Source organism: Eleutherodactylus coqui, chromosome 2, assembly GCF_035609145.1.
Source record: "Eleutherodactylus coqui strain aEleCoq1 chromosome 2, aEleCoq1.hap1, whole genome shotgun sequence".
NCBI classification, from domain to species: domain Eukaryota; kingdom Metazoa; phylum Chordata; class Amphibia; order Anura; family Eleutherodactylidae; genus Eleutherodactylus; species Eleutherodactylus coqui.
Window position 1 is genome coordinate 48,676,673 of NC_089838.1, and position 18,649 is coordinate 48,695,321.

General features: G+C 50.9%; 4 protein-coding genes and 1 pseudogene across 5 annotated transcripts; 2 read left to right on the top strand and 3 right to left on the bottom strand.

Moving 5' to 3' along the window:
* Positions 1 to 1,647: 1,647 nt before the first annotated feature.
* Positions 1,648 to 7,242, bottom strand: LOC136611320 (uncharacterized). 2 transcript variants are annotated; one of them, XM_066590824.1, is made up of 4 exons: positions 6,797 to 7,242; positions 5,844 to 6,041; positions 3,473 to 3,517; positions 1,648 to 2,490 (listed from the first exon to the last, which is right to left on the bottom strand). In XM_066590824.1, the coding sequence occupies exons 1-4, from the start codon at positions 7,182 to 7,184 to the stop codon at positions 1,898 to 1,900; spliced, it is 1,224 nt and encodes a 407-aa protein (XP_066446921.1). In that variant the 5' UTR covers positions 7,185 to 7,242; the 3' UTR covers positions 1,648 to 1,897. The 2 variants fall into 2 exon arrangements, with proteins under 2 accessions (XP_066446921.1, XP_066446920.1); XM_066590823.1 differs by having other exon boundaries at positions 1,651 to 3,517.
* A 4,280-nt stretch (positions 7,243 to 11,522) lies between these two features.
* On the bottom strand, positions 11,523 to 12,815 carry LOC136610524 (histone H2B-like). Its single transcript, XM_066589753.1, has one exon. It carries the CDS (start codon positions 12,800 to 12,802, stop codon positions 12,422 to 12,424), a length of 381 nt encoding a protein of 126 aa, XP_066445850.1. The 5' UTR covers positions 12,803 to 12,815; the 3' UTR covers positions 11,523 to 12,421.
* Positions 12,816 to 13,046: 231 nt separating this feature from the next.
* On the top strand, positions 13,047 to 13,798 carry LOC136610525 (histone H2A type 1-like). Its single transcript, XM_066589754.1, has one exon. The coding sequence runs from the start codon at positions 13,088 to 13,090 to the stop codon at positions 13,514 to 13,516; it is 429 nt and encodes a 142-aa protein (XP_066445851.1). The 5' UTR covers positions 13,047 to 13,087; the 3' UTR covers positions 13,517 to 13,798.
* Positions 13,799 to 17,115: 3,317 nt separating this feature from the next.
* LOC136609972 (histone H2A type 1-like) lies at positions 17,116 to 17,575 on the bottom strand (annotated as a pseudogene).
* A 226-nt stretch (positions 17,576 to 17,801) lies between these two features.
* Positions 17,802 to 18,249, top strand: LOC136610526 (histone H2B). Its single transcript, XM_066589755.1, has one exon. The coding sequence runs from the start codon at positions 17,817 to 17,819 to the stop codon at positions 18,195 to 18,197; it is 381 nt and encodes a 126-aa protein (XP_066445852.1). The 5' UTR covers positions 17,802 to 17,816; the 3' UTR covers positions 18,198 to 18,249.
* Positions 18,250 to 18,649: the final 400 nt, after the last annotated feature.

An 18,649-nucleotide genomic window follows, 5' to 3' on the forward strand; every position in this document is an offset into this window, starting at 1 on the left:
CAGGTGAAGCCCAACAAGATGGCAGCACCTCTACCAAGTCCCGTGCTGCTGCAGGTACAGGTGACGTTCTACAAGATGGCAGCACCTCTACCAAGTCCTGTTCTGCTGCAGGTACAAGGTACAGGTGAAGTTTTATAAGATAGCAGCACCTCTACCAAGTCCTGTGCTGCTACTGGTATAGGGTACAGGTGAAGCTGTACAAGATGGCAGCACCTCTACAAAGTCCTGTGCTGCTGCAGACATAGCGTATAGGTAAAAATACACAAAATGGCAGCACCTTTACCAAGTCTTGTACTGGTGCACGGTACAGGTGAAACTCTACAAGATGGCAGCACCTCTACCAAGTCCTGTGCTGCTACAGGTATAAGTGAAGTTTTACAAGATGGCACACCTCTACCAAGTCCTGTGCTGCTGCAGGTACAGGGTACAGGTGAATCTCTACAAGATGGCAGCACCTCTACCAAGTCCTGTGCTGCTGCAGGTACAGGGTACAGGTGAAGCTGTACAAGATGGCAGCACCTCTACCAAGTCCTGTGCTGCTACTGGTATAGGGTACAGGTGAAGCTGTACAAGATGGCAGCACCTCTACCAAGTCCTGTGCTGCTACTGGTATTGGCCGCCTGCACACGGGTGGAAATCCCGCGGGATTTCCGCCACTGAAAGTTTGCATAGGAGTGCATTACAATACGCACTCCTATGCAGACGGACGCGGTTTGGCCGCGCGAAATGTCGCGCGGCAAACAAACCGCGGCATGTCCTATTTTTGTGCGGGGCTCGCACTCACCTGGCCGCATATTAGCACTAACTGCTTAGGTTAAGCAGCGCTGCTGATTAGAGCCACCTGATTGGCTCTTCGGCACCATGTGACTACACAGCGTGCACGCGCATTGCCTTCAGCAGCCGTGCACTACACAATACAGTTAAGCAGACGTGCACTACACACTACACTTAAGCAGCACGGGGTTAGGTTTAGGGTTACGGTTTAGGGTTAGGTTTACGGTTAGGTGTAGGGTTAGTTTGAGGGTTTAGGGTTAGGTTAAGGGTTAGGTTTAGGGTTGGGGTTCAGGGTTAGGTTTAGCTAACCCTAAGCCTAACCCTAAACCGTAACCCTAAACCTAACCCCGTGCTGCTTAAGTGTAGTGTGTAGTGCACGTCTGCTTAACTGTAGTGTGTAGTGCACGGCTGCTGAAGGCAATGCGCGTGCACGCTGTGTAGTCACGTGGTGCCGAAGAGCCTATCAGGTGGCTCTAATCAGCAGCGCTGCTTAACCTAAGCAGTTAGTGCTAATATGCCACCCGGCCGCCGGCTCCGGTCTGCGCATGCGCCGGCTGCGCGGCAGCCGACACATGAAAGAGACGGGGCCGCCAGGCGCGGGTGAGTACGCACTCGTCTCTGCAGGCTCTCGGGTCGGGTCCCGCGGCGAGAATTCTCGCTGCCGGATCCGACCAGCTCGTCTGCAGGCGGCCATAGGGTACAGGTGAAGCTGTACAAGATGGCAGCACCTCTACAAAGTCATGTGCTGCTGCAGACATAGCGTATAGGTAAAAATATACAAAATGGCAGCACCTTTACCAAGTCTTGTACTGGTGCACGGTACAGGTGAGACTGGGAGGACTCCCCTTTTCCCACCTTAGCTCCCCACTATCTTATAAAATAAATCAACACAACAACTTGCTGGCGTTTTACGTGGGTAGGCCACAGCTTTATTGATTTTCTCTTTCAACCAAACAACTTTATAACTTTCCCTCTTCCATGCCGCTTAAACTGCTTCGTAACTTTTTTAACTTTAAACGCGAAAGAACCAGGCATAAGAAAGCCCCATAATGGGCCTGTACAGCCCTTCCATCCATTGCTGGCATGGAAAGAAATTTACCGCCATGAAGGATGCAGTATAACCCTATACTGCACTCCGCCCCCCACATGCCAGCCACAACGCCTCCTCTACCCCGTCCTGCAATCCTGACAGAAATGTGTCGGTGCCAATATCGCTAAGGTGTACACCGTCACCTCTGAACATACCTATCTCTCTCTTCTCTAACTCCCAGTGTCTAATAGCTACCCCCCCTATAGACTGAACAAACCTCGACATTTTAAAATTAACATTTCTCCTTGCTCTTTCTATCGCTTCCATATCCCGCGCTTCTCTCCAGAACCTTCTGGCCACAATATCTGACCAAACTAAAATAACTTTATTAAAAAATTTTTTAAAACGACATAAATCTTCTTTCATTAACGTCAACAATTCTCCCACTTTCATCTTCCCCAAATCGTTTCCACCCGCGTGGATTACCAAAACAACTCTGTCCGGAGACCGCCTGCTGACTTGCAGTACCTCGTGGAGCAGCCCGGTCCATTTTAACCCTCGTATGCCGTGCCATTGCACGCATACGTCCATTTGTCCCAGATGGGCACCCATCGGCCTTGCTCTGGCCCTGTTCTCGGCCCAATATATGTATGAGTGGCCCAATACCCACACTGTCCAGTTTGAACCTGTAGAATAAATCAAGAACACAGGGAAGAAATGTCCCCAACATCAACCTCATAACCATTTTTTACAATACCCTCAAATCCGGCCTTACATAGGACCGGTATGCCTCCGACTTCCACCTACCGACCCTTTTTACTTCCTCACTCCGTAAACCGCATACAAAAGCCGACGTGGCCGCCCCAATTCTAAATGAATGAGAACCAAAATCGTTCGGCGCAAAACCCAGACTTTTTAGGCATGACCTCATTACCGCCGTGAACTGGTACCTTGTTAATGGAGCACCCGCCGCGTGCACCAACAGCGGGCCGTCCCCGCTGTGGTGTACCATAAAGTCCCTTACTAACCTTACTGGGCACCACTCTGTCCCCAGCGCTCCTATTCGCAACCATTCCCCCGCTCCGTACACGTCCGTTTTCGATTTTCTTATACGAATTTTAACATCGTCGCTCCCGACCAAAACATCCGAAAATTGAAGACCTCCCGGCTTATTTCTACTCGCCGAGACCAGTTCCCCCAGCCGTAAAGCCGCAAAAAAGACCAAGGAAAAAGCCGCTCTAAAAAGCGTCGCTTCTTCCACGTTCACGCATACTGACCCCATGGTTTTCATCATCACGCAAAGCAGCTCGAAAGTGATCGGGCGTCTCCCATCCCGAGAAAACTTCTCTTTTCTCCATCCTTTCAGTATCTGTGTAAAAACGAAATCTTTTGTCACGTCGCGACTCCCGTGTAGGCGTAACAAAAACGCTATCGCCGATACGTGTTTTTTCGCCGCATCCGCCGACGCTCCAAGCCCACGCAGGTTCGCCAATATATCCAACGTTACCGCTCTAGCCTGTTCCGAGTTCGGAAAAACCTCCCCGGCGACCTCAAACCACTGTTTCCAAATTGCGTTATACCGTCTCCAAGTGGCCTCGGTTACTGACTTACGAACCAGATTCAGGAGCTCCTTTCTATTATTTGCCATAAGAAAGCAGGGCAACATACCCCCTCGACGTCCGCCGTCGGGTGAAGCTCCCTGAATTTCGACATCTGGAATCGAGAAAGAGCGTCAGCTTTGTTATTCAAGTGTCCTGGGACATGGTTCGCTTTGAACTTTATGTTATGCTGTAAGCAACACAAAACCAAATGGCGTAACGCCGCCAATACCAGTTTGGAAGCCGAAGACTGTTTATTCACCGCTCTCACCACCGTCTGGTTATCCGACCAAAAACATATACTTCTGTTGGCCAAAACCGGGCCCCATAGTTCAATGGCGACCATGATGGGAAAAATTTCCAGCAGTGCTATATCTCTTGTCCATCCTCTTTCAACCCAGGCCTCCGGCCACCCGGAGTTACACCACCTGTTACCAAAGATCACACCAAAACCGCAGGCTCCGGATGCGTCAGATACTAACCCTAACTCTTCGTTGTCCACTTCCTCCCGTTGGCAAATGACCTGCCCATTGAAAGTTTCGAGGAAAACCTTCCAAATGTGCAGATCCGCCTTCATTTCCTTTGTCACCCTGACAAAATGATGAGGCTCCCTTGCCCCTTTCGTTGCCAAAGACAATCGCCTTGAAAACGCGCGACCCATGGGGATGACCCGACACGCAAAATTTAGCAGACCCAGAAGCACCTGCATTTGATGCAGTGTGACTTTCCGCGCCGTACTGACCGTCTCCACCATTTGACGCAACCGCGCGATTTTTTCTTCCGGTAAACGAAAAACCATTTCCCTCGTATCGATCTCGATACCTAAAAACTCCAAAGATGTCACTGGCCCGACCGTTTTTTCCGCCGACAGGGGGACGCCTGCTCTTCTCATCAGCTTCTGAAAAGATGCCAACAAAAAACCACATACGCCTGCTTCGGGGGGCCCCACGAATAAAAAATCGTCAAGATAATGTAAGACCGAAGGGATGTCCGTCTCGAATCTAAGCATCCACTCTAAGAACGAGCTGAAAACCTCAAAATAATAGCACGAAATCGAGCATCCCATCGGTAAACACATGTCGACAAAATAGTAACCTTCTATTCTACACCCCAAAAGATGGAAACAATCGGGGTGTACCGGCAGCAAACGGAACGCTGATTCAATGTCAGCCTTGGCTAACATTGCGCCAGCTCCGGCCCGTCGAACTAGATACACAGCCCGATCGAAAGACGCGTACGACACTGCCGCTTGCTCTTTCGTAATCCCATCGTTGACTGAATCTCCTGCCGGAAACGATAAATGATGGATAAGCCGGAACTTGCCCGGTTCCTTCTTCGGGACCAGACCCAAAGGCGAAACCAGCAAGTTCCCGAATGGGGGTTCCCGAAATGGGCCCGCCATCCGACCGAATTCCACCTCCTTCAGTAACTTCTCCATCACTAATTCTTTATTTTCGCGGGCCGATTTTAGATTGCCGCTGAGCCTAAGGGAACAAGACGGGTTATGCGGTATCCGGAAGCCCTCCGTAAAACCCGCTCTAATTAGTTTTGACTCCTGCGTCCTGCGGTACCTGACGAGCCACTGCTCCAGGTACCTGACGTTCACCGGGGTTCGCTCCTGCGCCGGGCACCCCTGGTGTAGCTGTTGCTCTCTGTCGTCTAAAGCACCGTACTGCGGAGTGCGCTCCTCCGCATACTGAGCACTCGTGACGAAATTTGCACGAGGCGTAGAATCGGCAATGACCTTCGTTAAAGGCCCAACACGACCCGGAGGGTTTTGGGGCCACAGGTGCCTGCTGTCCACTGGCCCCTGTGGCGGTCCCCTGAAAAAACGGCTTCACCGGCTTTTGCGATAGAATAAGCTGGATCCATACATCCGTTGCCTTCGTGGCCCAGCTTATGTTCTTCATACCCGAAATACGACGACGAAAATCCTCGTCGTACCGCCACCACGCCGACCCTCCGTGTAGTTTATACGCACTGTGAATGGTGTTTATATACACCAATAATTCGGGACCTTTTTGAGGACTATTTTGACACGCTACGTGCGCCAGAATCAAAAACGCCTGTAGCCAATTACCAAACGTTTTTATCGGTCCCGCGCTCCGAGAACCGCTCCTTGTCGACGGCAATATGCTCCACCGACAGTAGTGACCATATGTCAACATATAAACCATTCTTAATCTTTTCCGTCAACTCTTCTGTCAAACCCACCCCCAGAGGGGCTACCCCGCAGAATAGAGTGTCTGCGAACTTCAAACCATCACTTCCTGACTCTTCGCCCCTACGACTCGCCCCTTGCGAGCTCTCGGGTGCGTGAGCCAAACCTTTTTCCACATCAAAACGATGTACCAGCGCTTTAAGCGCACCCATAAACTCTTCGTTACTCTTATCACTTGATGTTAAAGAGACATCCCAGACATTCTTATAGTGTGACTCACCCGCCTTGTTCCTCCCTGGTCCCGCCATGAGGAAGCTCGGGCCGGGTGGCGTTGATGTACGATCCCGCCTCTGGCCTGCGTGTCGTTCCGATCCCAATTCATGGGTGACACCACGGCTCCTCTGGCTTTGTGCACTGGAGGCCCTACCGGCCGAAGATGCCAAATTATGCCTGATGTTGCGGGCAGCGTACCTATTATCTGTGGAAGAAGCCGGCGAGAGAGATGAAGTATCACGTGAAACCCGAGCGCCCCGCTCGCGGCCACTGCGCCTATCGTATGCAACCGCCGCTTCTGCCCTTCTCTGCGCGTCCAATACGGGGGTCCTTCCTTTCCAACCACGATCCTCTGGAGATGCCGAAGAGCTAGTAGCTACACGCGCTCTCCTACTTGGCCTAACCCGCTGCGCCCCCTTTTCGCGCCTTCGCTCCCCCGTCTCATAATACTTACCTCGCCCTGCTGCATGTTCCTCCATACCGCGCCAACTTGCTCGCTCTGCTGCCGAGCTGCCCGGTGAGCGCCCGCCTGTGCGCCGCTCGTACCGCTCGCCCTGCCATCTTCCGGGTGTCCTTACTGCTGCTAGCGCCTGCCGCTGTACAAAAACCCCTCGCCCCTCCCCCACCCTCCCACCCTCGGGCAAAGGGGCTGTTGCCAACGCCCCATGCGCACTCCTTACAGATGCTCCGCTGTCTACACAATCTTCACTGTCCCTACACTCCCTTCCCCCTACACTCCTAAAGACTCTCTTTGTAGTGCTCTCCCTCACCACCACTAACTTCATCCGGGCTGAAAAGGGGCTCGCTCCCGTAGCCCCCTGTGGCCTCTTTCAGTAGTGCAGGCCTCCTGCCGGGACTACTTCCGGCTCGCGGATCCCTCCGCCTGTTGAGGGAGACACGTGTCCCGGTCTCCATCTCCCTGCACAGCCGCGGGCCTCCCCTTGCCCGCGCCGGACTTACCCGACCTCTGCACCGCTCCTCCGCTCCTGGTGAGTGTACCTCCGGCCTCCGGTCCCATTGCGACTCCACTCCTGCGATCCCCCCGCCTGGCTGCGTCCGCCGGGCGCTGCGACCGCGCCGCTCCACTCCCGCACGCTCCCGCTGCTCTCGGACTGCTTCTGCCCCCCTTCTTTGCTGCTGGGCTGGGGCTCAATCTTGTTGGTGGTTGTCTTCTTCTTTGCGGTCTCCCACGTGGTTCTGCGCCGCTGCTCTCCGCTGGTGGCTCTTCCTCTGCTCTCACCTCCGGTACCGCCGCCGCCGCCGTTCCGAACTCTTCGGCGATCTTCATGAGCCACTGGGGACCCTGGCTAGCCACCGCTTCTCGAATCTGCTGCACCAACTGCTCCATGTTCAATCTTGCTTGCAGACCTCTTGCTTGCAGACGTCTTCCTTCTTCTTCTCCTTCTGCAAACTGACTCCTCCTCTTCCTCCCCTTCTCTTTCCTATCACTCCAAACCCCCTCCCTGGTCGCTTCCTTCCTCTCCATTCTAAAACCCCGCCTCCCAGTCCCCCACAGCTTCGTTAGGCACTCTGCTGTTTCTTAAACTCTACAAGATGGCACACCTCTACCAAGTCCTGTACTGCTACAGGTATAAGTGAAGTTTTACAAGATGGCACACCTCTACCAAGTCCTGTGCTGCTACAGGTATAAGTGAAGTTTTACAGTCCAGAAAAAAGTCCGATAGCAGCACAAATTGTCACACCCCACCCAGGGGCTGGGCATACAGTATGCAGTAGCCAAAGCAGAGTGACTGGATCCTTGTCACTACAAAGAGTGTATACCATAAAAGAAAAAGCTTCGGCAGCATCCAAGGTGCGAATTCAATATCCAAAAGGTTTTATTTTTCCATCACAAAAAACATGCAGGCAACGTTTCGGCCATGTTGGCCTTTGTCAAGCTCAATTACAATGGTGTATAGCCACATATAAATAGTAACACAATCAGGTAATTAACAAATCAAAACCCTCCACCTAATCAGCAATCCCTCCTTACAACAGATGTTCATTTACATACATTTAATGCTATCTGCAGTGCCAGTGTCTCCCTCCTCCTTGAGGCTGTCATCATCACAGGCGTCCCACGAGTGCATAATGACGGCGTCCGCTGCCTCCTACTGGGCATCCGCGGGAAGACCGCTGGTATCGCGTTGATCGACCGCTACGTCATTCACTCTGTCATAGATGACGTCAGCGCGATCACACTGCGCATGTGCCGGTATCCTATGGCTGTCGCTCCGTGGGGAACAGACACATCTCGCGAGACTCAGCATATAAATCCGTGCGGGATTCTTTCTCCATAAGGAATAGATCTGTTTCATATTGGCAGTCCTACCCAGACCATATGCACAATTGATAATATACAAATGTATTGCAGTTGGATAATGAATTCATTTACATGAACTGCGGAGAAATAATACAAGGTCGCATATATACAATATGTCAATCATAAAGTATCTACATGGAGATGATATACAATGGTACATAATACATCCATCCACGTACTATATTCTACAATATCCACTAATACCTCACTCAATGAGTGCAAATTCATGTAATGCATATCATTATAGCCTTGCCGTGTGCAATCTATAGTTGTATCAAATTATCAATTATCGCATTAAGATGTTATCTGTGATCCAAACGTAATTACGTGATCACACATAAATCCTATATGTATATACTATATATACCACAAATACAGATTCTATTGTATAACGTATATCACAGAGTGTGAGGGTATATGTATATATTGCCAAATGTTTTTTATGTTTTTATACCTGTATGCAAGTTCTATTCAAAGTTAAAATGAGAAAAACTTATATGTCGCCTTACATCAGATATTCCAAAAGTTTGCAAGGCTGAGAGAGAGATGTGTCCAGAAATTCAGAGATGATACAGAACCGAACACGAAGGCCGTGTGCTTGGCTGTTTTCCCAGAGGCGCCGTATCAAGATAACGACTGTTTAACTACGTATATGACTATCAGTGCCTCAGCCGGAAATCCGGACTTCCCATATATGGTTATGCGGTGAATTTGAGCCAATGAGCCCATCACCCATTCCTAGTGATGAGACCAAAGGGTATAAGATCCCATGTAATCTGTAATAAAGTGCGCAGTCATGTCCCCGTGTGAGGAACTATACCAGACCTCCGTGTGTGGTGTCTCTTCTTTACCGCCGGCAGCGGGGCATTGGGGTGGGCCTGATTGGTGCTGTACGCAGAAAAGCCACAGAGAGGTTATACATAGTAATACGATGATCCTCTGTTCTACAATTATTAATTACTTGTCTCCACCAACAGAATGGAGGATGGTTGCCGGCGACAGCATCCCGAGTGGGATAATGACAGTAGCAGCTGTCAGTCCTGGCCAGAGTAGGGCAGGAGGAGGCAGCAGAGCAGGGTCCTGAGGAGAGGCATTAGGAGGCAGCAGAGCGCCACACAGAGGAGTGACAGCGGCCGACGCCTCCATCCATCTAGCCATGTGAGAGGGGGGCCAGCTTCAGCGGGGACACAGAACGGCATTACAGATGGGAGCACACATGGGAGGCCGCCTGGGAGAGTCACAGCGCCGGAGGCAACAGGGAAGAAGGGAGACCTCCAGGGAGAGTTGCAGGCGGCAAGGGAATAATGGGAGACCGGCAGGAAATGTCACAGTGAGGGGGCAAGTGTCAGCCAGGAGCTGTGGAACAGGCGCTCCAATCAGAGATTACAGTCCGGCGGGGAGAGTACATGCACCCTAGGGGTGTGTACAGCTGTCAGCTTAGCCTTTCCCTACTACTGTACCCAGCCATCCCATGTATCTACCCTTACTTCCGGTGGAGACAAGTGGGGTTTTTGTTACTAAATGGGGCCACAGTAGGGGTCCTATAACCAAGTGGGGCCAAAGATGGGTAGAGTAGTGATGCAGTGGGACTCTCAGCGCCAGATCCAGTGTCACAGTCGGTGACATCTTACACAATATGCAGGGAGGTTTCTATTGTAGATCCCCGGGGCCGTAGATGCTCTACAGAGCGTTCGCTCGGATTCCTTTGGAAGAGTGTTTTGGTCCAGGAAGGTTTTACAGACCCTGAAGGACCGTCGGTACTGTGAGACCCTCGCTGCCCCCCACAACCCCGGCCCCTATAAGGCCTCCCTCACACAGGGCGTTTGCAGAAACGCAGCGTTTTTCAACGCTGCGTTTACTACAGATTCCGCCCCATTTCAGCAGTGCAGGCATACTTTATGCCAGCGTTTTGGCTGCATTTTCAGCTCGGCTGAAAACGCAGACAAGAATGCTGAAAAGAAAAAAAAAAAGCAATACTCACCTAGCCGCTGCAGTCCGGGTCGCGGCCGCTGGTCTCTGCCGCTGATCCGGGCCTCCTCCGCACTCCCAAGTCTATTGCCGTAGGCCAGGTTTGAGAACCCCGCCTCCGGCAATAGAGTGCTGTGATTGGTTGTCGGTGCTTGCTCGATGCCCAATCACAGCCCTTCATTGACTGTCTCAGCCAATCAGAGCTTGCCGGCGCTGATTGGCTGAGACAGTCAATGAAGGGCTGTGATTGGGCATCGAGCGTGCCGACAACCAATCACAGCACTCTATTGCCGGAGGCGGGGTTCTCAAACCGGGCCCACGGTAATAGACTTGTGAATGCAGGGGAAGCCCGGCTCAGCGGCAATGACCAGCGGCCGCGACCCGGACTGCAGCGGCTAGGTGAATACTGCTTTTTTTTTTTCTCTACCTAGCTGGGACTGATTTTTGGGGTAGGGCTTCTATTGCAAGCCCTCACCCCGAAAATCGGCGAGCGGTTAATGCTGCCAAAAACACGGCACCAAGTGTTGCCGCGTTTTCAGCAGTGCTAAAACCGCTGGCCATTCATTTTAATGGGCGACGCAGGGCTGAAAACGCCCCAAAATAGAACTTGCATCGCTGTCAAAGCGCAGTGTTGGAAGACGCTGCGTTTTCGGCCCTGTGTGAGCAGCCCCATTGAAATGAATGGGAGTGTTGTACAGCGTTATCGCTGGGCTGAAAAGGCAGCGCTAAACGCTGTACAAAATGCCCTGTGTGAGGGAGGCCTAACTCTCCAGATCACTAATCAGCTCTTCTATTTAGTGTCACTGCTGTCAGAGCTTTTGTTCTAAATGCAGCTGTATTGCATGGAACAAACTCAGCTCTGCTACATTTGTACTGCAGCTGCACAGAAAACATATACAGCACATCAAGTGACTGATGGAGAGGAGGGATAGAACGAATTTTCTGCTTTTGTTTAACCCTTAATCCACAGTGCATCAGACAACTGCTCATATGGGCTGACTCTGGAACAAGTTATAGAAGTGTAGCATGAAACTGGCCTGATAGCTTTAATTTCTTTTGCGCTGGAACACGAATCACTACAGTACTTGTGGACCACGAGGTCCACACAGCAATCGCGGAGAAGACATCGGGGCTCTGGAAGAGTAGATGCTCGGGACAACTTGGAAGAAACTTCCATCAGACGGGGTTGGGAAGTTAATAGAGGAGTTCAAGCTGCCTGTGATCAGCATATAGGCATCCTAAGGGTGCATTCACACGAGCGCATATACGTCGCGTTTTTGCGCCCAATCGTATATACGTGACCATCTGAGGCGTTGGTTTCGAATGTATTCGTTCGCACGGGCGATTTTACGGCAAGTAAAAACGGCAACCCGGAAAAAAACGGAGCATACGCGACCAAAATACACGCCAACGCATATTCGATGGCCGAAAAGATAGTTTGCAAAGGAGGAACAAACGATAATACGCTTTCTAGCTCTGGTCATGATCGCCGAAAAACATTCTTTCCGGCGATTATACGCTGCGGACGTGCGAACGTAAATACGCCTACGCTCGTGTGCATGCACCCTAAAACCGAGATCTACAGAGAGATCAGATGGATCACGGGATCTCTTTATGCCATCAGTGTTCTGGATATGGCCGAGTATGGAGGACAATCCCAGAGAAAACTGTACACCTATAGAGGATCTCATACATTATATACACAGCGCCTATACCGACCGTTGCAGTAGAGCCGCACCCGCAGCTAGAAGTGCTGCACCAGAACAGAGATTCCTCCAAATTAATGGTGTAGATAATTTATAGAATTAGCTTTTTCTGTAACCCCTTGTATACCGATTTCCCATTATCAGGTTATTAAAAAAAACTATAAACAAATCCTGAAAGTTTGTGAACTCCAGCTTATTCCTTACTTGGTCTATTCTTCAGTTAATATGGCATTATCTATCACTACTGAAAGGGTTAAAAGACCAACTCCACCTGCTAACAGCAGAACAGACTGCTGGAGTATATTGGCACTAGGACCCAGCGCTGCTTCTAAACCACAGCCTGGAATCACCGGGCAAAGGAGGCGGCGCAGAACGCCACAACAGCCGCTCTGCTTACTGGACCCACCATAGGAAAAAGGCTGTGGAAATGCCCACTTTATGCGCAGCAAGGGTTATTAGCACAGGAAATTATTGTGTAAAGACTGATCGGATTCACACAACCCAGAGGTGACAGCTCTGCTGTAGACAGGGTGGGCGGCTCTTAGAAGAGCCTTTGGGGTGATTGTACACAGCGGGCCACGGAGCAGATTACTTGGCGCTGGTGTACTTGGTGACGGCCTTGGTGCCCTCGGACACGGCGTGCTTGGCCAGCTCTCCGGGCAGCAGCAGGCGCACGGCAGTCTGGATCTCCCGAGAAGTGATGGTGTGGCGCTTGTTGTAGTGAGCCAGGCGGGAGGCTTCCCCTGCGATGCGCTCAAAGATGTCATTGACGAAGGAGTTCATGATGCCCATGGCCTTGGAGGAGATGCCGGTGTCAGGGTGGACCTGCTTCAGCACCTTGTACACATAGATGGCATAGCTCTCCTTCCTGGTCTTCCTCCGCTTCTTACCATCCTTCTTCTGAGTCTTGGTCACGGCTTTCTTGGAGCCCTTCTTGGCCGCTGGAGCAGACTTGGCGGGATCAGGCATGATAGCACAAAGATACTTTTCAAACAAGAGAATAATGTCCCTGCACCGCCCACCGCAGCCATATTTATAGACGGGCCATGCAAATGAGCACTGCTGTCTGCTCACCATTCTACTGGAGGAGCAAGTCATGTGACCTGTAGGGACGTCATAAGCCACGCCCAGTGCAGTTCATTGGTGCTTCTACAAGTCTGTTCTCCATTTGTCTGATTGAAATCTATCCAATGACAGGAGAGGAGGGCGGAGCAGCAGGTTATAAAAGGTAGCTGAAGGGCTCCTCGTCATCTTATGCTGAAGAGTTTCCTCTGCTGCTCTCTTACAGTGAAGACGATGTCTGGACGCGGCAAACAAGGAGGCAAGGTTCGTGCTAAGGCCAAGACCCGCTCATCCCGGGCAGGACTGCAGTTCCCCGTCGGCCGTGTGCACAGGCTTCTCCGCAAGGGCAACTATGCTGAGAGGGTGGGCGCCGGCGCTCCGGTCTATCTGGCAGCTGTGCTGGAGTATCTGACCGCTGAGATCCTGGAATTGGCCGGCAATGCTGCCCGGGACAACAAGAAGACCCGCATCATCCCCCGTCACCTCCAGCTGGCCGTGCGCAACGACGAGGAGCTGAATAGGTTGCTGGGTGGGGTGACCATCGCCCAGGGAGGCGTCCTGCCAAACATCCAGGCTGTGCTGCTGCCCAAGAAGACTGAAAGCAGCAAGAAAAGCAAGTGAGCGCCGCTGATCGCAGATTCCTTCATAGAACCAAAGGCTCTTCTAAGAGCCACCCACATGTTCCTTACAACAGAGCTGTGCCGCTGATATCATACTTATTGTATATAATATAAATGTGCTAATTGTACTGCAGATATCTGCAGCATCGGGTAGCGGTGTGGATTTAACATACATAAGAGGCAGTTATTTAGCGGTAGTGCTGTCCGGGACGAGCCGATAATTGTCTCGGTGATGTCACATTTATAGGATTACATCGTTTTGTTGCCGGTAAAAAGTATAAACTCTACAGGATTCTATTTCTCTTCATGAGATGAATAATAATGGCGGGTAGAGGGTGGCTGTTGTGCCTGGTTGATCCTCACTCTTGATGTCTGTGTATCCTCCTCCTATACATGAATGGTCACAACTGGAGGATGTGGCCAGAAGTCCCTCCGATTGTTCCACAGTGAAGCCTCTGGAGAAAAGTCAGAATAGAAAACCAGCGGAACAAAAAAACATCTGAACTCTTTCTGTAATGGTGCAGCCAAATCACCCAGCTTTCCCAGAGTCCTGATGGCTGTCTTGTTGCATAGTTGCAGCCCATAAGTCCCAGCTCTCTCAAAGCCCTGCAGAGTCCCCGTACTTAGCAGTAGGTTCACAACACCCAGCTATTCTGGGGTCCTACACAGCGTCCACATCATTCAGCTCTCCCAAAGTTCTGAAAAGACAACCCCTTTGCTGTCTCCATATGTAAACTTTAGTAGTGCAGCCACGTTGCCCAGTTCTCCCCAAGTTCTGCAAAGCCATTCCCTATTATGAAGATGCTCTTATCACCCAGCTCTCCTAGAGTCCTGCACAGCTGTCCTATTAAGTAAAGGTAGAACTATGTAATCACTTGCCCCAGTCTTTCTGCGCAGCCATTATATAATTCAGCTATCTTTTTGTGTAGATTGATGTTGCTTAATTACCCAGCTCGCCCAGAGCCCTGCACAGCTATTTTGTTACATAGAGCTGCAGACACATCGCCCAGTTCTTTTAGAATCCTGCATGGATATTCCCTTATGTAGACTTGCCTAGTAGCGTAGCCAAGTCATTCAGCTCTCCCAGAGTCCTGCACAGCTGTTCCCTTATATAGAGGTGCAGACAAATTACCCAGTTCTCAGAGTCCTGCACAGTCGTCGCTTTATGTAAACTTAGTCGCAGCCAAGTCACCCAGCTCTCCCAGAGTCCTGCATGGCTGGGTATGTATTTGGATTACAATAAGACATGTGTCCTGTGTTACAATACGGAGATGCATTCAGTGCACTGCAGTCTCCTGTATTATGGTTGGGGCAGATAGAGGATTCGGCCGAGGGTCGCAGGAGCCGGATTAGGGGAGGATCTGGCCGCCTCTATATCAGATGTCCGGTCAGTGATCACACGTGTTACATGGATGGAGGGACAGAAACAACGGAAAAACCGCTCAACTGAGCGGGAAGTTCAAAATCTATGGTAATCAGCCAATGAGCAGGAAGTACTGGACTGTAGCTCCTCCCACAGTCAGCACTGCCCCAGTGTTAACCCTTTACTGTTCTCATTCTTTCTATCACAGTTTCTTTAGATTTTCACTAATTTTCAATATTGTTAATTCTTTTTGCTCATTCCTTTAAGTACACCCCCTGAAATGGTTAAATCATTGCATATCTACAACAGATAGTTACTACAAAGCAATAATATGGTTAATAAATACGACCCAGCGCTGCCTATCTGCAGAGACGTTACAGAGCGGCAGATAACATGTAGCACAGGAAGAATGTCTGTTGAGAAACAACGGATCCACCAACTGTTGGAATAATTACATCAGCTGCTAAATAATAGTTACCCAACTGCATGTGATACAGCGGGTGTCACAGGGATGTCACGGTGTGTGGGGCTGCGTCTTATTGCCCTTGTATTCTACAGTATAGTATATATTCTGGGTGATATAACAGGCGGGCTCGGGGGTATAGGAGCGACATCACCAGTGCGCACTTCAGACTCCGGTCACTGCGTAACTATAAACTGCTGAATACAGGGATGAGTTTTTGAAAGTTGAGCAGCAGGGGTGCCGATTATTGACAACCCGGCCGCACCGTGTACTGCAGGTTACTGCCTTCACACTTAGGACTACAGGTGTGTAAAGTGAGCGACTTGCAGATTAAGGGTTAAATGCACATAGTTAGGAGGGTGTCCCGTGGGAAGTCATGTATGGGGCAGCTTGGACAGAGCGCTGTCTTACATGAAGCTTGTTAATGGGAGCCAATGGTATTTATTATCCTCTCCTCCCACGGAGGCTACACATATACATAGAAAGAGAGCAGCTAGTGGAGCCCGTCCTAGAGAGAGCTGCCCCCCTGCCCGGGGGAGGGTTCATGCGATGCAGCAGAGCCGGAGTGACCCTACAGCACTGAGAAGGAAGCTGGGAGACATAGCTCAGCTACACTTGTACTACCGCCGGATAAGCTGAGTTGCTCCCATTCACTATAACTGAGCGTGGGACAAAGGAAGGAAAGGAGGCTGCGCCTTCTCATCAATACACCGGCGCTGACAGGGCAGCAGTGGTGGCTATAGTGGCTCGCGCTGCTAGCACCCTACATTTCGTCCTGTGTAAATGGGCCTCAAGGTGACGACCGTGCAGAACTCTGGAAGAGCTGGGTGGGTGAAACGGCCATATCACTACGTAATGGGATCAACCGGGCAGAACGGCGGGTTATCTCCAGAGATCAGCGCAGGACGCCTTCTATCCGCCAGAGCGTTATCGCTTTCATCAAGACAAATAGAATCTGATAAGTTTGACACATTTTACCGGCAACAATAAGAATTGTTTCTTTTGTTCATTATAAGGCTGCCTGTCCATGGGCGTTGCGAAATCCTGCGGCAAATCTTCGCTCCGGCAGACGAATCTCCGCGGTGAGCCAGATAGGCTCACTGTGGAGAATTGCGACAGTTCGCAGCATGCTGTGAATTGCCGGCTGCAAGCGGAGTAGTCGCTATGATTCTTCGCTTATAGTCGGGGGGGGGGGGGGGCTGTGCTTTCCCTAGCAACACTAGGGAAAGCATTCACTGCGTTCCCCACGGCCGGATAATCGCCGCGAGGACAGGAGCCCTAAGGTGTCACATCTACAGGATTCGGTCACTGAGAGCCACAACAGCTTGTTCTACCAGCGATCACTGGACCGGATTTGTTTTTCTATCCTTCCTGCACAGATATCAGCTACTGGCGGGACGTTGTCATCGCTGCAGAACCATCACACACCAGGGAGAAACGGCAAAACCAAGAAAATAGGCGGGAAATTCAAATCCTGCGATCATCCAGTCAGAAATACAAGACAATATTCAATTAACCACTTAACTCCAGGACTGGTGAGCGAGTCCTGTAGACCGCAATACCTGGATACAGGGTGGCAAGCTGGGATGGGGTAAATCCGCTACACTCCCTGCCCCTTATGAAGTGTTCTATACATTTATACACACCACTGGAAAGCCTTGGGTATAGATCACCGAGTATCATCGTATAAGCGGTGCTGCTCTGTTGTAAGGAACATGTGGGTGGCTCTTATTAGAGCCTTTGGTTCTATGAAGGAATCTGGGATCAGCGGTGCTCAATTGCTCGTCTTGCTGCTCTCGGTCTTCTTGGGCAGCAGCACAGCCTGGATGTTTGGCAGGACGCCTTCCTAGGCGATGGTCACCCCACCCAGCAGCTTATTCAGCTCCTCGTCGTTGCGCACGGTTAGCTGGAGGAGATGTGGGTCTTCTTGTTGTCTTGGGCAGCATTCCCGGCCAATTCCAGGATTTCGGCGCTCAGATACTCCAGCACAGCTGCCAGATAAACTGGAGCGCCGGCGCCAACCCGCTCAGCGTAGTCTCCTGCAGAGAAGCCTGTGCACACGGCCAACAGGGAACTGCAAAGCGGGTCTTGGCTTTAGCACTGGCTTTACCGCCTTGTTTGCCTCGTCCAGACATTATATGCATAGAGATTTAAAAGCTGAAGGGGGAAAAAAAAAATCCAGAATTGGTAACTAAGACGATATCTTCTCCTGACGTGTTATAACCTGCTGCTCCGCCCTCCTCTCCTGTCATTGGATAGATTTCAATCGGACGAATTGAGAATAGACTTGTAGAAGCACCAATGAACTGCACTGGGCGTGGCTTTTGACGCCCCCCTACAGGTCACATGGCTTGCTCCTCCAGTAAAATGGTGAGCAGACAGCAGTGCTCATTTGCATGGCCGGTCTATAAATACGGCTGCGCTGGGCGGTGCAGGAACATTATTCTCTTGTTAGAAAAGTATCTTTGTGCTATCATGCCTGATCCCGCCAAGTCTGCTCCAGCGGCCAAGAAGGGCTCCAAGAAAGCCGTGACCAAGACGCAGAAGAAAGACGGCAAGAAGCGGAGAAAGACCAGGAAAGAGAGCTATGCCATCTATGTGTACAAGGTGCTGAAGCAGGTCCACCCCGACACCGGCATCTCCTCCAAGGCCATGGGCATCATGAACTCCTTCGTCAATGACATCTTTGAGCGCATCGCAGGGGAAGCCTCCCGCCTGGCTCACTACAACAAGCGTTCCACAATCACCTCCCGGGAGATCCAGACTGCCGTGCGCCTGCTGCTGCCCGGAGAGCTGGCCAAGCACGCCGTGTCTGAGGGCACCAAGGCTGTCACCAAGTACACCAGCGCCAAGTGATCAGCTCCGTTCTCCACTGTGTACCATCACCCCAAAGGCTCTTCTAAGAGCCACCCACCCCGTCTACAGCAGAGCTGTCACCTCCCAGGTTCTGTGGATCCAATCATGATTATTTTGATTGTACTAAAAGCAATCTGAACCAGCAGAAATGACTTTCTGCACAGACTGTTCTTGATGAGTCCTATCTGTTCTCACTGATCACTGCCGCAGCTTAGAGCATGAGGAGAACCCTCACCCCTCCCTCCTCTTCCTGCTGACCGCCTGTAATATCAGACTGGGGGCATACTAAGTCCTAAGCGTATGCTCGCTTACCATATAATAAAACCTATCTTATAATAACCAATACTTACAACTTCTTGCTGAAAACGTGGGTTGGCCACAGCTTTATTAACATTTTAAAACATATATTATAAACTTTATTTTATAACCTGAACTACCTAAGTCTAAATTCC

Coding starts and splice junctions, on each gene's coding strand:
- LOC136611320 (XM_066590823.1), bottom strand. CDS start 7,184: ATGGAGCAGTTGGTGCAGCAGATTCGAGAAGCGGTGGCTAGCCAGGGT. Junction 6,042..6,796: donor AGGAGCGGTGCAGAGGTCGG/GTAAGTCCGGCG, acceptor CTTCTTCCACAG/ATAATAGGTACGCTGCCCGC. Junction 3,518..5,843: donor ACCAGGGAGGAACAAGGCGG/GTGAGTCACACT, acceptor TCTCGATTCCAG/ATGTCGAAATTCAGGGAGCT.
- LOC136610524 (XM_066589753.1), bottom strand. CDS start 12,802: ATGCCTGATCCCGCCAAGTCTGCTCCAGCGGCCAAGAAGGGCTCCAAG.
- LOC136610525 (XM_066589754.1), top strand. CDS start 13,088: ATGCTGAAGAGTTTCCTCTGCTGCTCTCTTACAGTGAAGACGATGTCT.
- LOC136610526 (XM_066589755.1), top strand. CDS start 17,817: ATGCCTGATCCCGCCAAGTCTGCTCCAGCGGCCAAGAAGGGCTCCAAG.